The following is a 26,263-nucleotide window of genomic DNA, read 5'->3' on the forward strand; positions in this document are numbered from 1 at the left end:
TGTGTATATGTGTACGTTGTTTTTAGACCTGTTAAGCTTATTTGAGTCAGAGGCAGAATATCCAAGATGATGATACATAACTGAAATTAGAAGAAAGATCTCAGTCAGAATATTTGAAATTATTTTGTGTGAAGGTAGTAGTTGAAGTCATACATTTTTGAAGAAGTTGGTATTTTAAAAGAATAGTAGACGCCAAATACTTTTGGGTACATTCATAGCCAGAAGATAAAACCTAGCAGAGAATTCAGTGAAGGAGACAGTAAAGTAAATAAAGGAAAGAATATAACCACAAGATATGGTTACATAGAAACCAAGAGATATGAGAAAGTCAGAAAGCAGAGGTGGTCAACAATGTGAAATGCTTCAGAAATGCTTGTGATATTGTCACAATGGCTACAATCTCTTTTTTATTCTATCTAGTATATCTTAGTGAGATTTAATGAGAAGTGTTAGCCAATTGACATGAGTAAGAAAGCTACATCTCTTGAAATGTGGCTATAGTATAGATTATTGTTTTAAAGCTGAATGTATACATACCCATAGCAAGAGCTTCATTCCTTTCAGCACAATAAATCTGTTGCCCTGTTAAAATTTGAATATTCAACCTCCAAATTTTCATTTGCTCTTGATCCAAATTACTCAGTTTCACCCTTTGCTCTAAGGTAGATTCGTTTTATCATTACTTCTGAATAATGCATTTCATACTGGTCTTCTGCACAGTCTGTTTTTGTTTGGATGTTCTGTTGTGTGTGTTCCCCTACGCACTCTCCCTAACACAAAATGTTTCAGGCAGCACAGCTCTGGTTTGTAGACTGGCGTGCTCTGGGATTTTGCCATTGGTGATCTACAGTTAGAGTCAAAGGTGGTGTATAGTTCATGTGTACGCTACTATCTCTGTCCAGAAAACCTTTACTCGTACTTCATGATGGGCTGTCCTGGACCCTGTCTGAATTGGGTATTCTTTATGCTCCGGTAGTACCCTGTGTATATTCCACCTCTCTAAACTGAACTTCTCAAGGGCAAGAACTGTTTATTTGGCTTAAACTATATTTGTAATGTTTTATTTCTTAAGCTATGGTGAGAACATGGATGGTCATCAAAGTACTCTTTAAACCTTTTCATAGATCTCAAACAGTCAAAGATATAATTTGTAAAAGACCTTCTCTAACTATAAGGTCATAAGCATACTCTGTATTTTCTTCTAGTAGTCCTACAATTTTACTTTTGCATTTATGTCCTTAATCAATCTGGAGTGTATGTATCTGTGATGAAGTAGGACTCTTTATTTTTTTGCTTGTGGAGCCAGTTGTCGCAATACTATTTATTAAATAGTCCTTTATTTCCCCAGTGATACCAGTAGCTTTTTTTCCCATAAGATATTAAATTCTTATATATACTTGGGTCTGTTTCTGTATTTTTTGTTTTGTACTTGATTTAATTTTCTATTCCTATGCCAACGCCATGTTTTAATTACTATAACTTGATAGTATATCTTAATAGATGGTACATCAAGTATTCTGTTTTTTTCTTTTTGAAAATTGGCTTTTGGCCATTTTCTAATATTTTATGTGAAATTTTAAATTGGTTTGTAAAGTAAACCACTTTGCAATTTGGATTAAAATTGTATTGCATTGATATATTAATTTGTGAAGAACCGATATCTCTTCCCCCCATATATATATATTTGTTCCATGATATTGAAGTCTTACTAATGAACTTTTTAGTAAAGTTTTATAGTTTTCTCCATAAACTATTTGCATTGTTCTGATTTAATTGTTTTTCCTAGATATAGTTTAGTTTTTGGTGCTATTGCCAATAGGATTTTTTCTATTACATTTTCTAACTGGTTATTGCTGAGAGAGGGGGTTTTTTGGTGATCTTTTGTTCAGCTGTTATGTTAAACTCTCAGTGGTTCTGATAGTTTGTTATTTGATTCTCTTTGTTTTCATATCATCTGCAAGTTTTTCTTTTTCCATTTTTATATCTTGTTTTTTGTTTATTATATTTTTGTTTAAACCTCCTAGAACAATGTTGAATAAGTGATGACATCAAGCATCTTGTTTGAATCCTGACCTTAATAGGAATGCCTTTAATTTTTATCTTTACCTATGATGTTTACTATAGGTTTCTGATAAAGTACTGTGGCAGCAACACCGAGAGCTGCACTGACAAAGCTGTTAGCATTTGCTGAGTATGTAGTATACGGCAGATGTATACTACACTGCACTCGGTGTATACTGACTTCTTTAATCTTTTTTTTTAACATCTTTGTTGGAGTATAATTGCTTTACAATGGTGTATTAGTTTCTGCTTTACAACAAAGTGAATCATCTATACATATACATATATCCCCATATCTCCTCCCTCTTGTGTCTCCCTCCCTCCCACCCTCCCTATCCCACCCCTCTAGGTGGTCACAAAGCACCGAGCTGATCTCCTTGTGCTATGTGGCTGCTTCCCACTAGCTATCTATTTAACGTTTGGTAGCGTATATATGTCCATGCCACTCTCTCACTTCGTCCCAGCTTACCCTTCCCCCTCCCCTGACTTATTTAATCTTGACAAAAGTCCTACGAAAGTTGGTGGTTAGGTTATCCTCATTTTAAAGTTAAGGAAAATGAAAATTAGGGATATTAAATAACTTGCCTAAGATGTTTTACAAAAAATAGAGGAGCTGGGATTTGAATACAGGCAGTCTGATTACAGAGTCCATCCTCTTATCTACTTCATGAATATAAAGATGGTCTCTTTCAGTCTAGTTTCCTAATACTTTGTTGTTATTTAAAAATTGTAGCTGAACAGTTGTTGAATATTATCAGATGCTTTTCAAGCATCTCGTGGAATGATCGTGTTATTTTTGTCTTTAATCTATTAGAAAATATAGCGGATAACATTGGTATCTTTTCTCATGTTGAACCATACTTGTATTTTTAGGCAAAATACTTGTTAGTATTTATGGCTTTTTTTTTCTTTTAAATACATTGCTAGAACAAATTTGCATATGCTTTATTTAGGTTTTTTCACACCAATTCATAATAGTTTGACAATAGTTTTCTTGTGTAATCCTTGTTTGATTTGGTATCCAAATGACTCTGCAACTTCTGGCCAAAACGGGGAAACAAGGATAAGGTTTACCCTCATGTCTGAAACAGCCATAAAATAGAAAAAATACAGAGATAATCAAGACACTGGACTCTGGATGATGAAAGGCAATGATCTTGTGAGATGGGAAACAAATGAGGTAGATCCTATGATTGAACTAGCGTACTACCTTGAGAGAGTTTCCAAACCATGTCAGAGGTTGGGGAAATCTAGGCTAAGCTCAGTGGATACTCTTTGAATTGAAGAAGATGGCTGGAGTTCATAGAACAGAATGCTGGAGAATCTTGAAACTCTTGAAACAAGAGAATTCTTGAAAGCTTCAGAGTCCCCTTCAGTTATTTAGCTGAGTGCATGCATATAAAGAAACTACCGGGACTTCCCTGGCAGTCTAGTGATTGAGACTCCACACTTCCACTGCATCAGGTGTGGGTTCGATCCCTGTCAGGGAACTAAGATCCCATATGCCATGAGGCGCAGCCAAAACAAAGCAAACAAAAAACAACAACAAAAAAGAAACTACTGAGAAAGAAGCTCATGAAAGGATTAAAGGTAACAGTGCTTAATGATCCCACAGGGTTAGGAATTGTGCCTGTCCTCACCAGCCAGATTGAAAACCATCTTGATTCATGAAACATTGGATAGAGTACACAGAAGGGTCTTGTGTCAGTAGTAGGGAATAATTAGTCCCAGAATAAGCACTGCTCCAATCCCACCCAACTTATCTTTAAAAGCAAGACCCGAAAGGATCAGACTGTTTTCAAGTAAGTTAATAACTGTGTCCTGGAACAGGACAGGCTTCTGTGTTCAAGAATCTTTAATAGGAATACAAAAGTATCCAACACACAACAAGGTAAAATTCACAATATCTGACATTTAATCAAAAATTACCAGGTATGCAAAGAAGCATGAAAATATATGTATTAGAGAAAATTCAGTTAATCAAAACTAACCGAAAGCTGACACATGTTATAATTATCAGACACTAAAGTGGTTGCCATAACTGTGTTCTGTATGTTCAAAAAGTAGAGTTATGGAAGATATGAAAAAGACTCAAACTATGCTACGTATGATTTTAGATACTAGGAATATAGCAAGGAGCAAAACATACAAAATTTCCGACCTCATCTGCTCACATTCTATTTTGGGGACACAAACAGTGTATTAGTTTCTTAGAGCTGCTATAACAGAGTACCACAAACTTAAAACAAATTTATTCTTTTAAGTTTCTGGAGACCAAAAGTCCTTCTGAGACTCTGGATAGAATCCTTTGCCTCTTCATAACTTCTGATAGTAGCTGATAGTCCTTGACATACCTTGGCTTACAGCTGCATCACTCTAATCTCTGCCTCTGTTGTCACATGGCATTCTTCCTGTGTATTTCTGTCTCATAGCAGACACCAGTCATATTATAGTAGGGCCCCACCCTACTCCAGTATGACATTTTTTTTAAAAATTATTTATTTATTTATTTTTGGCTGCATTGGGTCTTTGTTGCTGTGTGTGGGCTTTCTCTGGTTGTTGTGAGCAGGGGTACTCTTCGTTGCGGTGCACGGGCTTCTCATTGGGGTGGCTTCTCTTGTGGTGGAGCACGGGCTGTACGCGCGGGCTTCAGTAGTTGTGGCTCATGGGCTCAGTAGTTGTGGCGCGCAGGCTCTAGAGCGCAGGCTTAGCAGTTGTGGCACACGGCCTTAGTTGCTCCACGGTATGTGGGATCTTCCCAGACCAGGGCTCAAACCTGTGTCCCCTGCATTGATAGGCAGATTCTTAACCACTGTGCCACCAGGGAAGCCTCCTAGTATGACATCTTAACATCTGATTACATCTGTAACAGCTTTATTTCCAAACAGGGTCACATTTTGAGGTACTGGGGGTTAGGACTTCAACATATCTTTTGCGGGGACACAACTCAACCCGTAACAGACTATAAGCAAAATAAGTTAATTAAATAGTATTTTAGAACAGGGGTTGGCAAACTATGGTCTGCAGACTAAATCCAGCATGCGTTCTCTTTTTATAAATAAAGTTTTATTGGAACTCAGCCATGCCAGTTTGTTTACATACTGTCACTGACTGCTTTTGCACTCCAAAAACAGTTTACTAGTTGGTTGTCACAGAGACCTGAAGGCCCACAAAGCCTAAAATATTTATTATCTGGCCCTTTACAAGAAATGTTTGCCAGCCTATTGTAGAAGGTTAAGTGCTAGTGAGAAAAAACAGGAAAGGGAGGATATGCAATATAGGCTAGTCAGAAAAGACTTGTATGAGAAGGCAAATTTGAGCAAAGGCTGTAACAAGGAATTAATCTTTATGTACTAACTTAGAAAGATGTCCAATATGTAGTGTTAAGGGAAAAAAAAGTTACAGAACATTTTTGTGATCCCATTTTTGTACACTGATAAAGTATATATTTATACAATATAAAGTTATACACATAGAAATTTTGTAAGATTATACACCAAATTGTTCACAGTTATCTTGATGGGATTATAGGGGATTTTCACATGACATATTGTCAATTCCTATTCATTTGAAAGTTTTAAAATAATTATGTATTTTCTTTGCATTTAAAAATATCCTTTTTATAGATTAAATTTCTTATATGTTATTAAATTATATCAAAGGTTTAACGTGTGTGAAACAATAGTGGGGAATTCAACTCCTTATCTGAGTTTGAAGTTATCTTGTTACATTTCAAAGAGGAACGACCGCTCCTTACGCTAGAATTTAACCTAATACTGAGCAGATTTTAAAATGAATTTTTACATCTGTGTGCATATAATAATTTGGCGGTTGAGGAGTCAGTAGCCTTAACTTACTGCTAGTGGAAGACAAAAGGTATGATTTTGTGTAAGATTTGCTTTAACTGCTTTTATCAGATTCAACAAAATGTTCCTTTCACATGTCTATGACATACATGGATATCAAGGAGGTTTGGATTAAGCATGGGGGAGCCAATAATGTTTCCAAGTACGTAGCAAAACTACACTAGGATACTTGAATACTCTTATACAAGTGTTTATGGGAGTGCTTTATACTGAAACTCAGAAGATACCTAAAGTGAGATGCTTTCTCAAAACCTGAAAGACCAGTAGGTGGCAGGAATTTAAGTACACATATAAAAACTTGTCAAAACTGTCTTTCTAAACAAGACCCTCCTCTCTCTACCGTGAGACCCAATGAGAAGAGTAGGACATTTAGAAGCAGAGGACTTAGTTTCAAATCCCTGCTCTTTCACTTACTAATTTTGTGATTTGGGTAAGTACCTTACCCTGTCTGAATTTTTGTTTTTTCTTTTGTAAAGTTCCAATAATTAATCCCTGCCTTTCCAAACCCAAGAATGTACAATTCCAAGAGTGAACCCTAAAGTAAGCTAGAGATTTTAGGTGACTATAATGTGTCAGTGTAGGTTCATCTTTGGTGAAATGTACCATTCTGGTGAGAAGTGATGTTAATAATGCAAGAGGCTATACGTGTGTGGGGACAGAGGGTCTGTGGGAAATCTCCTTACCTTCCTTTCAATTTTGTTGTAAACTTAAAACTGTTAAAAAAAAAAAAAAAAAACCTTTAAAAAAATAATAAAATAATGATCCCTGCCCTATCCACCTGCTTCTCTAGGATATTGGGAGAATCAAGTGAAATAACTTACATGAAAGCAGTTTGTGTAATGTGAAATAGTATACAAGTATTAGTTATTATGAATTCATGATTAGTACTAATGGAATAGAACAGAGTTGGATAACTTTTTTTTTTTTAATGTTGAGCCTTTTTAAATTTTTATTTTATTTTTATTTTTGGCTGTGTTGGGTCTTCGTTTCTGTGCAAGGGCTTTCTCCAGTTGTGGCAAGCGGGGGCCACTCTTCATCGCGGTGCGCGGGTCTCTCACTGTCGTGGCCTCTCCCGTTGCGGAGCACAGGCTCCAGATGCGCAGGCTCAGTAGTTGTGGCTCACGGGCCTAGTTGCTCCGCAGCATGTGGGATCTTCCCAGACCAGGGCTCGAACCCGTGTCCCCTGCATTAGCAGGCAGATTCTCAACCACTGCGCCACCAGGGAAGCCCAGAGTTGGATAACTTTCTAAATAATTAATTTGATAATCAGTTAATGTAGGCATGACTGACTTTTTGCGAATTTATCCATAATAACACTACTGTGTATGACATGATGTAAAAGGTACCATATTGAAATTTCCCCATCCTGATCCCTGCTCAGCTTATTTATTCAACAAATATTACTTTGCCTTCTATTTGGCAGTCGTAATTCATCTACTGTTCTACAGTTATAGTAGTACTGTTTCTGTAGTAATAAGGTTCATACCGACAGTCTTCCTCACATGCAACGTAAATCTAGATTTATTATTCTTTTTCATTCTATCCTAATTTTTTATCAAACTAAAAGGGAAAAAAACTCAAAAATCACAATCCATAGGAATAAAAATAATTTATAAAGGGTTAAACTATTAAATTTTTAACAATTAAACTCCACTACTTTTTCTCCCACTTAAAACATCCATGGAAATTAAAGTAAGAACAAACAGCTTTAAGGATAGCTTTGGATTTGTTCTAATTTTTTAGCTAAATCATCCATAAACTTTGTTACTTTAACATTAATAGTAGTGAATTATTTATGACGCATCTTTTTTTTTTTTTTTTTTCTGTACGCGGGCCTCTCACTATTGTGGCCTCTCCCGTTGCGGAGCACAGGCTCCAGACGCGCAGGCTCAGTGGCCATGGCTCACGGGCCCAGCCGCTCCGTGGCACGTGGGATCTTCCCGGACCGGGGCATGAACCCGTGTCCCCTGCATCGGCAGGCAGACTCTCAACCACTGCACCACCAGGGAAGCCCTATGATGCATCTTATGCCTCCTTTCAATACATTGCCATATTGAAACCACCATAGTTGAGGAATTGCTGCTGTAGAACAACCGCTTAGTTCTTGGAAAAATCCTTTCCTGTATCTGTGGTTAGTGGTCATGTTTTGGCTTCACAGAACCTTCCAAAATAACATGCAAATTTCAAGGAAAATCAATATATACAATATGTGCTTGTAATATATGCATAGAATATTCTGCAAGACATGAGGAGAAAGGATAGTGCTAATAATAGAATTTTAAATTGATTATCTGCTGTCAACAGAATGAAAGGGGAAAAATAAGCAGAGTACTATCAATTCAATCAATTTTAAAACAAGATAAGCCCCCAAATGAAGTGGACTATATTGCATGTAATATTTTAGATAGTATCAATACTATTGTGTCTCCATCTCTTAGGTTTGGACTATGACATCAAGTTCCTTAATAGATGTTCCTTTATCACATTTCAATGACAATCCTTTAAAAATTAGGAAACATTACTTTCTAACTGTTAAAATGTGAAACCTACCTTTGCCTGTTTTTCCTTTTACTTGTGTTTCATGGCACTGCTCACATAAATCTAATTGCTTTGAAGTAATCAAACTTTCATGGGACTTCTTGTTTCAGAGTTTTGTTATAAGACTATAGTACATAAATAGAAAGATTGCCAGTTTTCAGAACTATAAAGAAACCTCTCTACAGTGTGAACAAGGTACTTGGTAGGGTAGGTGGTCAGGATGACATGACCACATACCACTCTACCAACACGCTCAGATATTTTTCTTTTCTGTTGTTTTGATGAACAGTTGAATGATGTGGTAGATTTTTCTACTCTGGGACTATTTAAAGTTGGGAAGTAAGGAATAAAATAGGTGGAGGAAAATGCATCCTGCAGCTTAGTTCTTTTATAGCTTTACCTGAGACAGTCTAAACAATTCATTATCAAATTATTTTGTTATAGAGTGACTGTTACCTGGTTTGGGAGTATAAAAGTATTTATATTTTGTAAAATGATACTATGTTTCAAGTGTAGTACTATGAAGCCCTCATCAAGAAGTTAGTAGTTTTATCTTGGAGAGATACACATTAAGTACTTTTTATTTAAATTATATTTATTTTCTATTTTCTACTGAAGCCACAAGGTACAACATTGGAAAAGGTACAAAGAGCACACTGTAGAGTCTCCCTCCCACTGTAGTGTCTCAAACAGCCAGTGGCAGCCAGTATTTGAATTTTTATCCTTCTAGAGATGTTTTATGCACATATAAGGAAATGAGTATATGTTTTGCCGTTTTTGTTGTGTTTTTGGCCATAAATAACAAATACACTGTTGTATACCTTAGCAATGTATTTTAGATGTGATTCTATATCTGTACATTTTTTTAATGACTACATGTATACTATATTTGGATATGCCATAATTTACCTAGTCCCCTATTCATGAACATTTAGGTTGCTTCAGCTTTTTACTATTAAAAAGAATGCTGTAGGGCTTCCCTGGTGGCGCAGTGGTTGAGAGTCCGCCTGCCGATGCAGGGGACACAGGTTCGTGCCCCGGTCCGGGAGGATCCCACATGCCGTGGAGCGGCTGGGCCCGTGAGCCACGGCCGCTGAACCTGCGTGTCCGGAGCCTGTGCTCCGCAACGGGAGAGGCCACAACAGTGAGAGGCCTGCGTACCGCAAAAAAAAAAAAAGAAAAGAATGCTGTAGTGAATAACCTTGTACATGTGTTGTTTTGCCTATATTCATAGGATAACATACTAGAAGTAGAATCATTAGATTCAAACGTACATGTACTTTAATTTTGACTGATAGCACAAAATTGGCCATACACCTTGTCTGGGTAGGGTTTTTGTTTTTAACTGAGGTCTCATTTACAAACAATAAAATTCATAGTTTTAGGTGTACAATTTGATGGGAAGGTTATGCCAGTTTATAACTGGCAGTGTATGAGAATGCCTTTATGTCATATTCTCATAACGCTGTTGGTAACTTTTTAGTTTTTATATTTTTGCGAGTATTCAAGGTGAGAATGATATTGCAATAGTTTTGTTTGTTTTATTATTTTTACTAACTACAACTTGTATACAATAAAGTTCACAAATCATAAGTGTACGGCTCATGTTCAGTATCCCAGAATGCTCCCTTCTGTCCTCCCACCACCTTCTCTCCAAAAGAGAACCACTATTCTGACCTATCCCCATAGATTAAGTTAGCCTGTTTTTGAACTTCATATAATTGTCAGTGTCAATGCTGAGGCTTATCATGTGCTTTTAACTTGGTAAAGAACTGCCAAATTGTTTTCCAAAGTGTCTGTATCATCTTGCATTCCTGTCTGGGTTGTTTTAATTTGTATCTCACTATGAGTGAGGTTGAAAGTATTATTTCATATATTTGAGTTACTTGTATTTCCTTCTCTATAAACTGCCTGTTCAGCTCATCTTGCCTGTTTTCTTCTAAACAGGCAAGATGAGGTGTTGGAATTTTTTTTAGTGATTTGTAGGCATTCTTCTTATGTCAGGAGATATTTTTGGTCAGGCTATGAATTACAAACTCTTTCACCCATTTTGTCGATTAGCTTTTGAAGTTGCTAATGCTGGGTTTTGCCATGTAGAATTTTGTCTCTCTGAAGCTCTCAGTCTCACAGAGTATTTACTAATAGTGCAAGACTTCATAATACGGAAACAGAATTGCTCTTTTAATTAACCTTAAAGTATAAATTGTTTCCCAGTAATATTTTATGTAGCCATAACTTTAGTGGGAATAAAGAAGAATATTCTGAAGACTTCAACTTGTTTTCTGCGTTCTCATAAGGATTTTACCACCTTTTAGAAAACAGCTATACAATGGAAACAAAAGAGCTTTAGAAATTGTCTGAATTTATTATGTGTAGTAAGAGTAAAAATATTTAAAATAATATTACATGTGTCTTTTACAGAAATATCTATGCAAGATGTTGACATTGCAAACTTGGATAGTGCAAGCCGTGTTTATTTTCCTCACCACTGAATCTGTAGGTAAGGTTCATGAAATATACTACCTCCCAACCCCACAAATTAGGTTTGTATATTTTTGTATAATTACATAATTAAGCTTATGTTGAATAATTAATTATGCTTATATATTTATTCTTTCTAGGATCATTATTGAGAGAATGATGTTTTCTTAAAAATGAATTTAAGGGGGCTTCCCAGGTGGCGCAGTGGTTGAGAGTCCGCCTGCCAATGCAGGGGACGCGGGTTCGTGCCCTGGTCTGGGAGGATCCTGTGTGCCGTGGAGCGGCTGGGCCTGTGAGCCGTGGACGCTGGGCCTGTGTGTCTGGAGCCTGTGCTCTGCAATGGGAGAGGCCATGGCAGTAAGAGGCCCGCGTACCAAAAAAAAAAAAAAGAATTTAAGAAGTAAAAAATACTCTTGATAAATTATAATTTGTATAATTTGAGTTGAAACACTCAATTACTCAGTAATCCTAAATCCTGTTTAGCTATACTAACAGTAACTTTAACGTAGAGAAGGAAAAAAAGGGTTTATTTTGTTTGTTTTTATAAATAAAGAAATAGGAAATTTGTTACTTTTAGCACTTCACTCCTTAACCTTCACTCCAGAGGTGTCACTGAGCAGCAGTGTGATTGTGATAACAGAATAAAGAGGTCACCTAGAGCAGTACTGCTCATACTAGTCCACAGCCTGTTTGAGAACTGGTTGTTTTTGGTCCACAATGAGATGAGTACAGAAATTAAGAATAAATGTTTAGAAACTCTTTTAACAATTTGACATAGCCGTGACATCCAAGCATGTGATCAGTGGACTTGTCCCACTGAACATGAATATAAAACAAAAGTATAAGTTTGTGAAAGATTGGGAGAAGAAAACCTAAACTGATCCTTCACCACAGATAGTTTGAGAAGCACTGCTCTAAGTCAAACCCTCTTCAAGTTCAAGAATGCAGCACCTTTTTAAACAGTTGAATTATACAAACCTTATGTTGAAATTTTTCCTTATTTAAGTCTTTCCTAGTCTTGAACCCAAATTTTCTTCCTTGTAACTTTTTCTCATTAATCCTAGAAATCCTTCTATAGTAGGCCCACTTTCCTTTCCCATGTTCAACTCTTCAAGTATTGAAGGACTGCTTTCCTGTGTCTCTAACCCCTCTCTTCCCCAAACTAAATTTACCTAATTATTCTTTTATAGGACTTGGCTTCCAATCTCTATGTGCTGATTACCCTCCTGACTCTTCTCTTAATTTCCCATATCACATTTAAAATATAATACCATCCCACCTCTCCTACTTAGCAACTATGAAACTTTAGCCAGTCACTTAATCTATGTCTCAGTTTCCTGTTCTGTAAGATGGGGATAATAACGGTCCGTAACTCCTAGGGTTATTGTGAGAATTAAATGAGTTAATACACAGAAGGCATTTGGGCAGTGCCTGGCCCACAGTAAGAATTATTTAAAAGGATAATAATAATATATTTATTATTATTTTATATATTTATTATTTATTATTATTATTGAATAAAATGCACTTAAGAAAAAAATAAATGTATCAGAACTAGACATGGTCTGAGTATAGTGATTTTATTATATACTTTGATCTGAACATTATTTTTATTAAAGCAACATAGTTTTTTGCCCACTAAGATACACCATAGTTTCATGTTAAGCTACCTACCAGTCAGTGAAAATTCTCACATCTTTTTTTTTTTAATTTGATTTATTTTTGGCTGCGTTGGGTGTTTGTTGCTGCACGCGGGCTTTCTCTAGTTGCAGCAAACGGGGGCTACTCTTCGTTGCGGTGTGTGGGCTTCTCATTGCGGTGGCTTCTCGTTGCAGAGCACGGGCTCTAGGCACACAGGCTTCAGTAGCTGTGGCGCACAGGCTCAGTAGTTGTGGCTCGCAGGCTCTAGAGCACAGGCTCAGTAGTTGTGGCGCACGGGCTTAGTTGCTCCACAGCATGTGGGATCTTCCCGGACCAGGGCTCGAACCCATGTCCCCTGCGTTGGCAGGCGGATTCTTAACCACGGCACCACCAGGGAAGCCCTCTCAGATCATTTTCACATGAGTTACCTTTTAAGCCATTTCTCCCTCACATATTTATTTCTTACCAACCTAAATAGGAGATAATTTTCTCTCTTGCAAAATCCATTAGCCTATCAGTCTAATCTTTCAACATAATTTTGAATCCTAATGTTATCATCCAAATTGTTGGCAATCCATTATAGTCTTGTCCTTTGCTGATTTGATAAATGTGTGTGTGTGTCTCTCTCTCTGTCTCTCTCTCTGTTTTCCCCCAAGTTGTTGATAAAAATGTTGCAAATAACAGGACTACATTATCTATTGCTGCCACACAGATTACTCTAAAACTTCATGCCTTAAAATGACATTACTTATTATTTCTCATGGTTTATGTGGGTCAGGAATACAGACAGGCACAGTCAGACTGATTCTTCTTTGCTCTGATGTCTGGGGCCTCAGCTAAAATATTCAAAGATCGGGGGCTGGAATCATCTGAAGGCTCATTTACTTATATGTCTGGTGTTGATGCTGGCTGTAGACTGAGGGCTTTGCTGGGGCTCTTGGCCAGAATACCACACGTGGTCTCTCCACGTGCCCTTGGCTTCCTTGCATGTGGCTGGGTTCCAAGGGCAAATGTCCCAAGAGAAAAAGAGCTAGTCAGAAGTTGTATTTTTTTGATGATCTAGCCTTGGAAGTCACTTAGCACACTCTGTTGGCTGGAGCAGGCATAAGCACCCTTACAGATCTGAAGACAGGAGGGGAATACAGACCCCATTTCTTTGTAGAAGAAACTTCAGTCACTTTGTAAGCTGAGCATGTGCAATGGGACACATATATAGGTATGACCTTTGTTGGAAAATACAGTCTGCCCCAAGGACTGAGGGCAGGCACTTCAGCATACTACTTAAGTCTCCCTCTCATTGATATTTTTAGTCAGTGATTTTTTTATGTATGAGTAATTGACCAATTAAAAATCTATTAGTTTGAAGCTATGAAATTTCTATTTTTGTAGATCAAGAATAGCTAAATATCAGCAGTTTCATAATGTTCATTCTAATATCTGTTTTGGTTTTGGTTTTTTTAATAAATTTATTTTATGTATTTTATTTTTGACCTCATTGGGTCTTCGTTGCTGCGCGCGGGCTTTCTCTAGTTGCAGCGAGTGGGAGCTACTCTTCATTGTGGTGCATGGGCTTCTCATTGTGGTGGCTTCTCTTGTTGTGGGGCACGGGCTCTAAGGTGCACGGGCTTCAGTAGTTGTGGTGTATGGGCTCTAGAACGCAGGCTCAGTAGTTGTGGCACACGGGCTTAGTTGCTCCACGACATGTGGGATCTTCCCGGACTAGGGCCCGAACCTGTGTCCCTTGCAGTGGCAGGCTGATTCTTAACTGCTGCGCCAGCAGGAAAGCCCCTAATATCTGTTATAGTATATTCTAATCCACAGTTCTTCATCTTGACTACATGAATATCCCAACTAACTTTATTAAATACCTTTATTTAAATTAAAATACTCTCTTTTTAAAATTTGATCTCAAGTAGCCTAGTAGTCCTATAAAAATGGGTTTAGTTTGGTATGGGGTAGTTTCAGTGAGCCTGTGTTTCACTTTGAAAACTGGAACGTTTGCCCATTGCTAGTATTTCTCTTATTCTATGTGATTAAAAATTGTTATTTAGTCTCTGGTTGTGTCTTAATGTTCTTTAGTACTCTGAAGTATATTTCATAGGTACTGTTCCCTCTAAATATTATAGAGAAAGTAAAACAGGAATGATTTTACCAAGGAATAAAGTAAGGTCAAGGGAGTTTTAAGGACTGGCTCAGTATCACAAGGTAACTTATTAGTATGCCACAAGATAGAAATTTAGAGTAGTTTGTGCACTGGAACTTGCCATAGATGTGTATAAATAATGGCAAGGTCATGTAAATAGGCCACATCATAGGTTTTGAAACAAAGAAATAAATATTCTGACTCTGGACCTTATGGGTTTTATGAGAGGTGTGGAATAAGAAGATAATTGTTTAGCTTTTTAAAGTAGTTTTATCCTTTGTGCAGTCTAACTTGGGACCAAGTTGGGAATTGGAAGAATCTGCCTGATACTTGAGGTTGACTTGGTAAAAGTATCTCAGTGTTCTTTATAAAATAAAGTGTTGAAGTAAATGATCTCCAAGGTTTTTCTCAGTTTCGTAATTCTCTGATTCTGTATGTCTTCTACCTTAACTGCTAGAACTAGTCACCTCTAAGAGACCCTTCCAGACCCCATCAATGTGACTAGATTACTTGTCTCTGGAGAGTAGTAGTAATGATGATAGGCTACCGTTTATTGGAGGCCTGTTGAATACCAGGCATTGTAGTAGGTTCTTTACATAACTAATTTCTGATCTCAAAAATCTTTTCAAGATAGCCGTTATTAGGGAGGGTGGCGGGGAGGGAGACACAAGAGGGAAGAGATATGAGAACATATGTATATGTATAACTGATTCACTTTTTTATAAAGCAGAAACTAACACCATTGTAAAGCAATTATACTCCAATAAAGATGTTAAAAATAAATAAAAAAAAAAGATAGCCATTATTAACTTCATTTTCCGAGTGAAGAAATTGAAGCTCAGATAGAACTTCACATCCCATTGGTAAATGGGATTCACCAGAGAAAGCTGCCTTAAGTTTCTAGACAGTGAGAATAGAGAAAGAGAATAGAATCATGCCAAATATTTGAGAATTTTATTTTGATCGTAATAGATAGCCATTAAATAATTTAAAATAGGGAAATGGCATATTCATTTTTGAACAGTAACTCTGGCAGCTGTATGTAAGATGAACTAGAAGGAGGTCAGATTGTGGTATAATATGATGGCCTAAGCACCAGCAGCCAAAATAGGGTTGATGAGAAGAGGTTGATATACATACTAAGAATACAGAAGACTCAGGGGAGGAGGCTAATTAGAGAGAGGGGACTACAAGGTTATCCGGCCTAGATGGCTGGATGGGAGTGGTGTTGTTAGCAGAGGTAGAGAAATAAGAATAAGAAAGAGTAAATTTGGAAGGGACTATGATGCATATAGCTTTAGACATGTTCATTTTAAAGTACTTACAGAATATCTCGGGTGGATGTCTTACAAGCCATTGAAAACTTAGGAAGTTAGAGCCAGAGACAGGGGTTTAGATGTCATCAACATGGAGTAGGTGATAGGTGAAGCATATGGTTGTATTTTATTTTTTTATACAATTTGATTTTTTGTTTTTTAATATGAGATTTTACCCCATATACTTACTGTGAAAACCAATGTATTTGGCCATCTTATTCTAGTCTTTCTGTTTTTTACTGCTCCCTTGCTCTTTCCTTTTTGTCTGATTTTGATATATGAACAATGTAGACTATCTTTCCATGCCCCCATTCGCACCTCCAAAGGAATTCAGGACTGGCGAAGAGCAGAGACCACTGCCTGTCTTCTGGAGAGTCTAATTTAGATGCTGGGTCTGAATCGAGGAACAGGATTGGGGGCAGAGCAAATATCAATCATGCTGCAGGCAAACTGTTTCCTAAACAAAGTTAAAATAGTATAAAAAGGGCTGACGCTTGCATAGGTTTTTTTTTTTTAATTCAGCGCCATCTGCCATATAATTTGTATATTTCTTTACAAATTTAGACATTAAATTCTGATCATATTAAGTTTCACAGTGTTTCTTCTTTTTTTGTGTCTTTAGAGATATTTTAATGAAGATTGAGGAACTGCATTGATACAGAATATCATTTTGTACTAGAAAAATTCAGTCCATTTTTATATTTTCTGTTATTGTTCCTTTTCAGGAGAACTTCTAGATCCATGTGGTCATATCCACCCTGAATCTTCAGTTGTACAACTTGGTTCTAATTTCACAGCAGTTTGTGTGCTAAAGGAAAAATGTATGGATTATTTTCATGTGAATGCTAATTACATTTTCTGGAAAACAAACCATGTTATTGTTCCTTTTGAACAATATACTGTCATAAACAGAACAGCATCTAGTGTCACATTTACAGATATATCTTTATTAAATATTCAACTCACTTGCAACATTCGTACATTTGGACAGATTGATCAGAATGTTTATGGAATCAGAATAATTTCAGGCCGTAAGTGTTTTACTTTTTTCTTATTTCAGACTTTGTCATGACTGTTGAATTACAACTTTAATGTCTGTTGTCTATTGGTCTTTATGAAATGCAGAAACTGTCAGCTCAGTGAGTTTTGGACTTTTTTTTTTAATGAGCTTAGAAGTAGAACTGCATTTGCATTACAAATATACAAAAAACCTAAAGAGTAATACAAGTTTTATATTTTTCCTGAAAGCCAAGTATCTGTCAGTTTTCTGGAAAATTATTTTGACATTAGACACCCCCAAAAAATGTTGAATTGAAATCTGTGACTGTATTCATAGTAAGTTTCAATTTCCCTTAGTTGCTGAGAAAATGCAGTGTAAAGCAACTACCTAAAGAAGGTGAATAAGTACTGGAGAGAGTCCTTCTTCCATGTTGAGGCAAATAAGTAAACTTAGTATGATCCAAGAATGGATTACCAAATTTGTGGATCACCTAAAACTATAATTTTGGCATTTGCTTTTCCTCCAGCAGAGTTTGGGAAGGCAATAGGGAGAGAAATATAAATGAATCATTTTTGCTTCTATTTAATTGCCTCTTCCTAACATTCAAATATTATTTTAAAATACATTTAATGGGGAAGTCAGTTGATAATGCTATCCAGCTATAAATGAAAGTAGATTTTGTGTAGAAAATTAATTTGAAACATACCTATTAATGATAATTATGATAGAAAATGTATGTTACTATCGAAAAGATTTGAATTTAAATAGAAAAGAAATTCTTTAGTCACCAGTTTTTCATTATGTCCTTTTTTCTTGGGTTTGTTTTTTTCTATCTAATTTAGGTTGTTTTAAATGTCTAGAGTAGTATATAAATTGCATGTTATTTGTGAATATAAAGCTTTTTGAAAATTGCTAATTTCTCCCTTTTAGTACCTCCAGAAAAACCTAAAAATTTGAGTTGCATTGTGAACGAAGGAAAGAAAATGATGTGTCAGTGGGATCCTGGAAGGGAAACGCACCTGGAAACAAACTACACTTTAAAATCTGAATGGCAAGTTATTTTAAATTTGTTATGCATTGAATTTATTAAGTTAGCCTTTGGTGCTAGAATTTTTATTTTGTCAAGTAGTAATACTAAATGCAAAGTTTTAAACATTTTATTTAACTCTTTATTTTAGAACATCTGAAACATGAAAGTAGAAAGAATTGCGTAAGAAATCCTCATGTGCTCATCATCCAGCTTCAATAATGATCCGCTCATGACCAGTCTTATTTTATATATACCCCACCCCAGATTGCTTAAAAGAAAATCTAGACATCATATCGTCATATCCATAAATATTTTAGTACATCTATCTAAAAGATAAGGACACTTTTTTAAAAAACATGACGACATACCCAAATGAAATTGAAAATACTTTCATATTGTCACATTTTTAATCAGTGTTCCGATTTTCCCGGTTGTCTCGTAGATATATGTATGTATTTTTACATTTGTTCAAGATGTAAATAATCACCATATATTGCCAATTCATATGTCTTGTCTCTCTTAACCGTAGTTTCCACCTCTCTCTCCTTTCTCTTTGCAATTCAGTTATTAAAATAATGGTTACACATTATTTAATACATTCCTCTGTCCCTTTATTTCCTAAAACTTGTCATTAGATCTAGACTCTTAATCAGATTTTCTTTTTCTTTTTTTTTCAAAAATAATTCATAGGAGTGATGTGTACTTCCATTAGGAACAACCACATAATGTTTGATTGTTTTTCTTATGCTAAGTTTGAGCAATGGTTTCGGGTATTATAAAATTCCCCATTAGTTTTTTTTCAAACATAACAAAAAGTTGAAAGAATTTTACAGTGAACGTTTATACATACTCATTACCTAGATTCTACAATTAACATTTTACTAGATTTGCTTTATCACATACCTGTTTATCTGTGCATCTTTGTCTCCATCTACCAATCTCTTTTTTTTAATGCATTTCAAAGTGAGTTACAGACATTTATGTACTTCACCCTTAATCACTTCAGCATTTACACCATTAATTAGATTAATTAACTAGATGTTTACAAAAACAGGAACGTTTTTGTTTTTAGGTAAAATTTATGTATCAGTATCTCTTGGGACTTCCCTTGCAGTCCAGTGGTTAGACTCCGCGCTTCCACTGCAGGGGGCACAGGTTCGATCCCTGGTCAGGGAACTAAGATCCTGCAAGCTGCATGGTGTGGCCAAAAAAGAAAAGAAGAAAATTTATTTTTCTCTCAAGATATAATTACATATCTTAAGTGTATTATTCAGTGAGTTTTGACTAGTGCATATACATCTGTCTAACTTAAACCCCTGTCAAGATATAGAACATTACTGTACTATTACACCCTCATGCCCCTTCCCAGTCAATCCCAACAACCACCCTATTTCACCACATTCCACAAGGCGACTACTTGTCTCATTTCTTCCCTATAGACTTTTGCCTGTTCCAGAATGTCATATAAATGGAATCATAAAGTATGTGCTCTTTTTGTGAAAGGATTAATGACTCAGCAGAATGGTTTTAGAATTTAACCATGTTGTTTCCCATTAGTTTTTCACTTAAAGGTGTGAGCATTCATCAGTGATCATTATTTATATATGAGTTACAAAATAATGGTATTCTATCCTTTTCTTCTTTTTTTTTTCACCCGAAATACTTAAAGAAAGCTTTTCTCCATCAACTATTGGTTACCCTGAGGTACAGTTCATAGAAGCAAAATGGTGTTAATATTTTCCCTTTATTAACCAGTTTTATAAGTTGGTTCCCTACCATCCTCCAAAGGTAGATGTAAGGGGTTTTTCTCCTCATTATGGATTCATATTTAAACATATTTGATGTGTTTTAATCCATTACAGTTATTATTCTTCTTAAACTTAAATCGTCCCATCTTTGGTTAGTGGGAACTTTTCAAATTGGCTCATCCTTTTGACACAGCTTCATTAGTCTTTGATAGCTTCCTGATTTCTGAAGTGACATGATGTTCCAGGTTCATCTTAATATCAACCATTTCTGAAGTAGTCATGGTTCCAGTTAGTGTGAAGTACTATTTAGAGACTACAGTCTGGGTGTTGGGAATCTCATTGCTACTGGGTGGTTGTTTCTAGGCTTTTTCAGTGGAAAGAGCTAAGAATGTTTTTAAGATAAAATACATCATGAACTCATACTGGTATTTCCAATTTAAAAGCCAGACTATAGGTTTTTACTTAATTCTATCTAACATCTATATAGCCTTTCTTCTATGCTGAAAACCTTAGTTCCCAGCAACACCAACATAATTATTCATTTGCTTTATTCCACAGTAAACAAAACAGCTACAGAGTAACAATTCCAATATTAGCACCAACAGTGTGATTACTAAAAAGAATTTTAAGGTTGTTTTTCTCTCACTAAGGACATAATTAAGTTACTCTTTTAGAGTTACTTGAAATAGTTCCTCTCTGTGTGTTACACTACCAGCTCAATATAAGAATTCATATGTTTCATTTTGCTTTGGTTTTTTTGTTTTTTTTGTGTGTTTTTGTGTGTGTGGGGGGTTTTTTTTTTTGCGTTATGCGGGCCTCTCGCTGTTGTGGTCTCTTCTGTTGCGGAGCACAGGCTCCAGATGCGCAGGCTCAGCAGCCATGGCTTACAGGCCCAGCCGCTCTGCGGCATGTGGGATCCTCCCGGACCGGGGCACGAAGCTGTGTCCCCTGCATCGGCAGGCGAACTCCCAACCACTGCGCCACCAGGGAAGACCTTTGCTTTCGGTTTTTAAGAATTTTCTTCATTGTGTAAAATAATAAATTAACCCACACAAATTTCTAAGACAAGATATGTTCACAGAGGTCTCTGTTCCCTGTGTCCTTTACCTTATTTCCTCCCTTCCTCTAGAGCAAGGGTCCCCAACCCCCAGGCCACGGACGGGGTCTGTGGCCTGTTAGGAGCCGGGCCGCACAGCAGGAGGTGAGCAGCAGGCAAGCCAGCGAAGCTTCATGTGTATTTACATCTGCTCCCCTTCACTCGCATTACCGCCTGAGCTCCACCTCCTGTCAGATCAGCAGCGGCATTAGATTCTTATAGGAGTGCAAATCCTACTGTGAACTGCGCATGTGAGGGATCTAGGTTGCGAGCTCCTTATGAGAATCTAACGCCTGATGATCTGAGGGGGAGCTGAGGCGGTGATGCTAGAGCTGGGGAGCGGCTGCAAACACAGATTATCATTAGCAGAGAGGTTCGACTGCACAGAGACCATAATAAACCAACTGCTTGCAGACTCACATCAAAACCCTATCAGTGAGTGGCAAGTGAAAACAAGCTCGGGGCTCCAGTTGTATAATTATTTCATTATATATTATTGTAATAATAATAGAAATAAAGTGCACAATAAATGTAATGTGATTGAGTCATCCTGAAACCAACCCCCCCACCCCCGGTTTGTGGAAAAATTGTCTTCCACGAAACTGGTCCCTGGTGCCAAAAATGTTGGGGACTGCTGCTCTAGAAGTTACCTGTTTTGGTTTGGTTTTGATGTATCCTCCTGTTTTAAAAAATAGCAAGTATATATATAAATATTCTTAATTGATACATAATTTAAACATGTGAGTAAATATAGTCACATCACTTGAAATTTTATATGGTGATAGAAATCAGAAAGTGGTTGCCAGGGTTTGACTGGAAAGGGATTGAAGGAATTTTCTGGGGTGATAGAAATTCTTATCCCTACCCTATCACCTCCTAGCATACTGTGCTTAAAGAAAGACATTGCTGGTACAGTAAAGATTTTGTTTCAGGAAAGGAAAGAAACAGTACTAATATCACAGGAAATGAATAATTTTTAGAGAAAGGTCAATGAGGATAGAGCATAATGTTCTAAATGTTCTCAGAGTAAAATTTTGAAAATAATTTTGTGTTTTAAGATATAGATCAAACTCAGTTTTAAAGAAAAACAGGTGAACTTCTAACAAATTTTGTTTTTAGTGTTCAACGGTTTATTCTAAACTTATTGGAATTAACTTTTTTATTCTAAGCTAACTCTTTTCAATAACCTTTTTCACTCTAATTTTTTCAAATCTATTTTTAATGACTGATTCTACCATTTTTGTATTTAGGGCAACAGAGAAGTTTGATGATTGTAAAGCAAAACGTGACACCCGTACCTCATGTACTGTTGATTATTCTCCTGTGTATTTTGTCAACATTGAAGTCTGGGTGGAAGCAGAGAATGCTCTTGGGAACGTTACCTCAGATCATATCAATTTTGATCCTGTAGATAAAGGTAGTTATAAACCTAAATTTGAGAATTTATTAGAATATACAGTGGTTTATAAATTAGTTTTAAGTTAAATTAATGTAGAAACAAGCATTTATTTTATCTTAGTGACTTTTACAAATTCACTTTATCAACAGCATTAAAAATAATTTGGAAAAAGAAAAATATCCATAATCCAACCACACTCACAGCTGTTTTCACTTTGACTATTATCTTCTGGTATTTGTCCAAATATCAAACATTTTATAGCATTGTAATCATAAGATACATGTTCCATTTTTATTCTTTTTTAAATTTCATATATCATAAATACTTAACTGTCTTTTAATATCTGAACCTGAAAAGATTAACACACGTAATAAGCTGACAAGGAAGAAAACTAGAGTTTCTTTAGGAGCCTTTCCTTTCCATTATAATAGTATGGCATAGCATTGCTTTTAGAGAAATTATTTCATTTGGTGAGAATAAAAGAATACTGTGAAATAAAATCTAAAGAGTATATTTGACTTTGTATGAGAAGTTATAATCTATTGGATCTATTTTATTTCTTCAGTGAAGCCCAATCCACCACGTAATTTATCAGTCAGCAACTCAGAGGAACTGTCTAGTATTTTAAAATTGACATGGATCAACTCAAGTATTAAGAGTTTTATAAGACTGAAATATAACATTCAATATAGGACCAGAGATGCCTCAACTTGGAACCAGGTAAATTGAAAGTTACTGTTTATTCAAAGTCTTTCTTGCAACCCACTAACCTAAAAATCCCAATCATTTCCTGAATGTCTTAAATTTCTGGTTATGTGAAGTATTTTGCTTGACACCTTTTCAAGATCCTGTGTCTCAAGCAAGGACCAACAGGAAGACAGCCAGATAGAAAATACAGTTTTGCTCAGTACAGTAGCTTTTAAGTGAAATATGGAAGTGATGCAGGATGATAGGGTATAGCATTTTTGACAAGAGGTGAAAGGACCACAAATAACAGGAAGTAGATTAAGTAGAGGAGTAAAAATGAAGAGATTATGCAGATAAGGTAGAGCAGGAGTTAGCAAACGACATCTGCAGGCCAAATTCAGCCTGTCATCTGTTTTTGTAAATAAAGTTTTCTTGGAACACAGCCACACACATTTGTTTACATATTGTCTCTGACAGTTTTTGTGCTACATAGAAAGAGTTGAGTAGTTGCAACAGAGACCGTCTGGCCCACAGCCTAAAATGTTTACAATCTAGCCCTTTATAGAAAGTTTGCCAACTCATGAGGAAGGGATTGTAAGACCGAAAAGGAAAAGGACAGTGTACCCAAAGATGATGCTATCAGCAAAAGAAGTACTTGGAGCTTTTCAAAAGGCTATCATCATAGCATTGAGCTCCCCATACTATTCTTTGTTGTAACTCCATTTATCACTAACAGAATGCTTTTGCTTTGTTTCTCTGGTTGCAATAATGAGCTTAGAAGGGAATTGAGCCCATGACCTTCCTACTGCTGTCCTCCATTCCACTTATCTAAAGGGCTCAGAATACAATCAGAAAAAGCAACAAACCAAAATGGATTAATGCTTCATGTTGTACATGAGGATTGTACAGAGAGGATACATACCAAAAGTTCTTCAAAATATTTTTTAATATCATAGAATCTTAATTGGTACAAAAAAGACTCGACACCTATTTGGTATTCAGTGTTGAAATCTCAGAGTGGTAGAGAGAACCTGTTATTTATCTCTGTCTTTATTTCTTGAAAACCAAGTTTATCTACAAAGATAGCTTTTGTTTTTCTTAATTGGGCTGGATATCTTCCATTTGCCTATCTAGATCTACACTCTACCCTTCTCCACCCTACTCTTTGTCTGGAGATGCTGACCTGTATGGATTTTATCTGTTGGTTCTCTCTAGTTTCCTAGTGAGTTCCTAGCTAATGGGAGGAGGGGTCCTGGCAAGAGGAGAGAGAGAAGTGAGATCAGCATATTTATTTTCCCTGCTTCCTCCCTGGAGCTTTCCTGTCTCAACCTGAGGTCACTGCTCCTCTCAAGTTAACCCTTTGTGACCCTGTTCTTCCAGGTTCTGTTACCGCCTCTCATCCCTTTGGATTTAAAGGTGGTAGCACCTAGAAGCCCCAGAGTATTGCCTATACACTCTGCCCATACTTCCTATAGTAAACCCTCCTTGAATTAAATTCTAATTGGAATTTCCATCTTTTTCCTGCTGAGACCCTGAGTGTTATAAGAGCATAGAAGAAAGAAAGAAAAGAAAGGATGAAAGGATTAGTAATAGATGTTTCTGTATTTCCCAAACCTATTAACCTTACTGATTTTGACTGCTTATTCACTTGCATTTATTTCTCTCCAGAGCTTGAGTCAAATTAGTCTTCTTTCATTAATTATTAGTCTTATTTCATTAATTAGCTTTTAAAATCTTAGGCTGTTTAGAAGACCTATAATAAATACCTTCGGGGGTTTTTTTGGTCAATTTGCTTTGTTTTCAGATTCCTCCTGAAGATACAGCATCTACCCGATCTTCATTCACTGTCCAGGACCTTAAACCTTTTACAGAATATGTGTTTAGGATTCGTTGTATGAAGGAAGATGGTAAAGGATTTTGGAGTGACTGGAGTGAAGAAGCGAGTGGGATCACATATGAAGATAGTAAGTAAATAAGTATATGAAGAAAAAAGCATTGGAATTCTGACTATAAATTATGTCTGGTTTTAATAATACAGATCTCATTGCTTCTTATTTTGTGATCATTTTATTCAAACTGATATTTTACACTTTTTAAAAAAGTATATCAAGTGTAAACTCTAATATGCATTATTGATAGTACAAATCTTTTTGATACCTAATTAAAGAAAATTATGCAATAGTCTTAGATACCATGAGAAAACCATTAATGGTTTGTAATCCAGAACATAAAGGAGAGTATTCCAGAAATATCTAACTAGAGAATCATATCCTGAATCGTTAAAATCACTATCTAGCAAAATGTGCTTTAGACCCTCAGTATCAAGAAGATATTTGTACTATAGGTTTTATTCATTTTTTCTTTTTTATCATTTTGGTTGGTTGATTTATTTTCATTTTCCCTTTTTTTCTCATGATAATACAGTGTATATAGTGTAGAATCCAAAAGGCATAAAAAGATATACAATGTACAATAAAATTCCTTCCCCAAAGCAGCTAATGTTAATAATTTCTTCTGTAGACATCAAGAAATAATCCTATGGCATATAGGTTTTTTTTCGTTTTTGGGGGTTTTTTTCGGAACATTTTCCTATCATGGTCACCCTCTTTAGGTGTCAGTGGCAGCAGCCATGGCTTTAAAACCTTCCCTACCACCTGTATCCCTTCACTTCCATAGAGCTGTTCCAGAGGTTTCGTGAGAGTTACATGAATTGAGAATGTCAAAGGCAGAAAAGTAAAGTATCCCTTCTCCACCAAGAATTTTCTCTCATTTTGATAAATGCCAGGAAAGAAAGTAATCCTACTATTGCTGGTTTGGGAATCCTCGATCAGATCCCTTTGTCTTGGTCAGGAATTCTTAAGCTGATATTCTTGGGGCCTTTAAAACTACTTGGGTCAGTTTGGGGGAGTTCTTGAACTACTTCAAAACGTTGACAAAATATTGTGGTTAGTACTTGTGTGAATTTTCTGGAGTGATGGTACATAACCTTGTCAAATCAAAGAGATATCTGGTGTCCAAAAAGTTATGAACCATTGGATTATGCTTTTCTTCAAATTAGTGAAAGAAGCTTCTAGGTCCTCTTTATGTTAGGAACCATTTCCAGCCCATAAAATTTCCTTTATAACTTCATGTTCTTTATTCTTTCGGGGCGCTGCACTGTACTCATGTATATATCTATTTGAACTCCCTGTACCAGCAGCTTTTTCCCCAGCCTTCCTGGTCTGCCTTTCCTCTTTTCTCTGTTTTGTCACCTGTAA

General features: G+C 36.2%; 1 protein-coding gene across 3 annotated transcripts in view; it reads left to right on the plus strand.

The window, feature by feature from the left end:
- Positions 1-26,263, plus strand: part of IL6ST (interleukin 6 cytokine family signal transducer) — a 49,830-nt gene that overhangs the window by 3,743 nt on the left and 19,824 nt on the right. For 2 of the 3 annotated variants that reach the window (XM_082621939.1, XM_082621940.1), the window contains exons 2-7: positions 10,887-10,965; positions 16,772-17,077; positions 17,977-18,097; positions 22,171-22,337; positions 22,885-23,039; positions 24,811-24,970. In XM_082621939.1, coding sequence (XP_082478065.1) covers positions 10,902-10,965; positions 16,772-17,077; positions 17,977-18,097; positions 22,171-22,337; positions 22,885-23,039; positions 24,811-24,970 — 973 coding nt within the window. In that variant the 5' untranslated portion in view covers positions 10,887-10,901. Of the gene's footprint in view, positions 1-10,886; positions 10,966-16,771; positions 17,078-17,976; positions 18,098-22,170; positions 22,338-22,884; positions 23,040-24,810; positions 24,971-26,263 lie in introns of those variants that run through there. The other variant, XM_082621941.1, reaches the window with a different exon arrangement.

Source organism: Mesoplodon mirus (genome assembly GCF_964341445.2).
Source record: "Mesoplodon mirus genome assembly, chromosome: 5".
Taxonomy (NCBI): Eukaryota; Metazoa; Chordata; class Mammalia; order Artiodactyla; family Ziphiidae; genus Mesoplodon; species Mesoplodon mirus.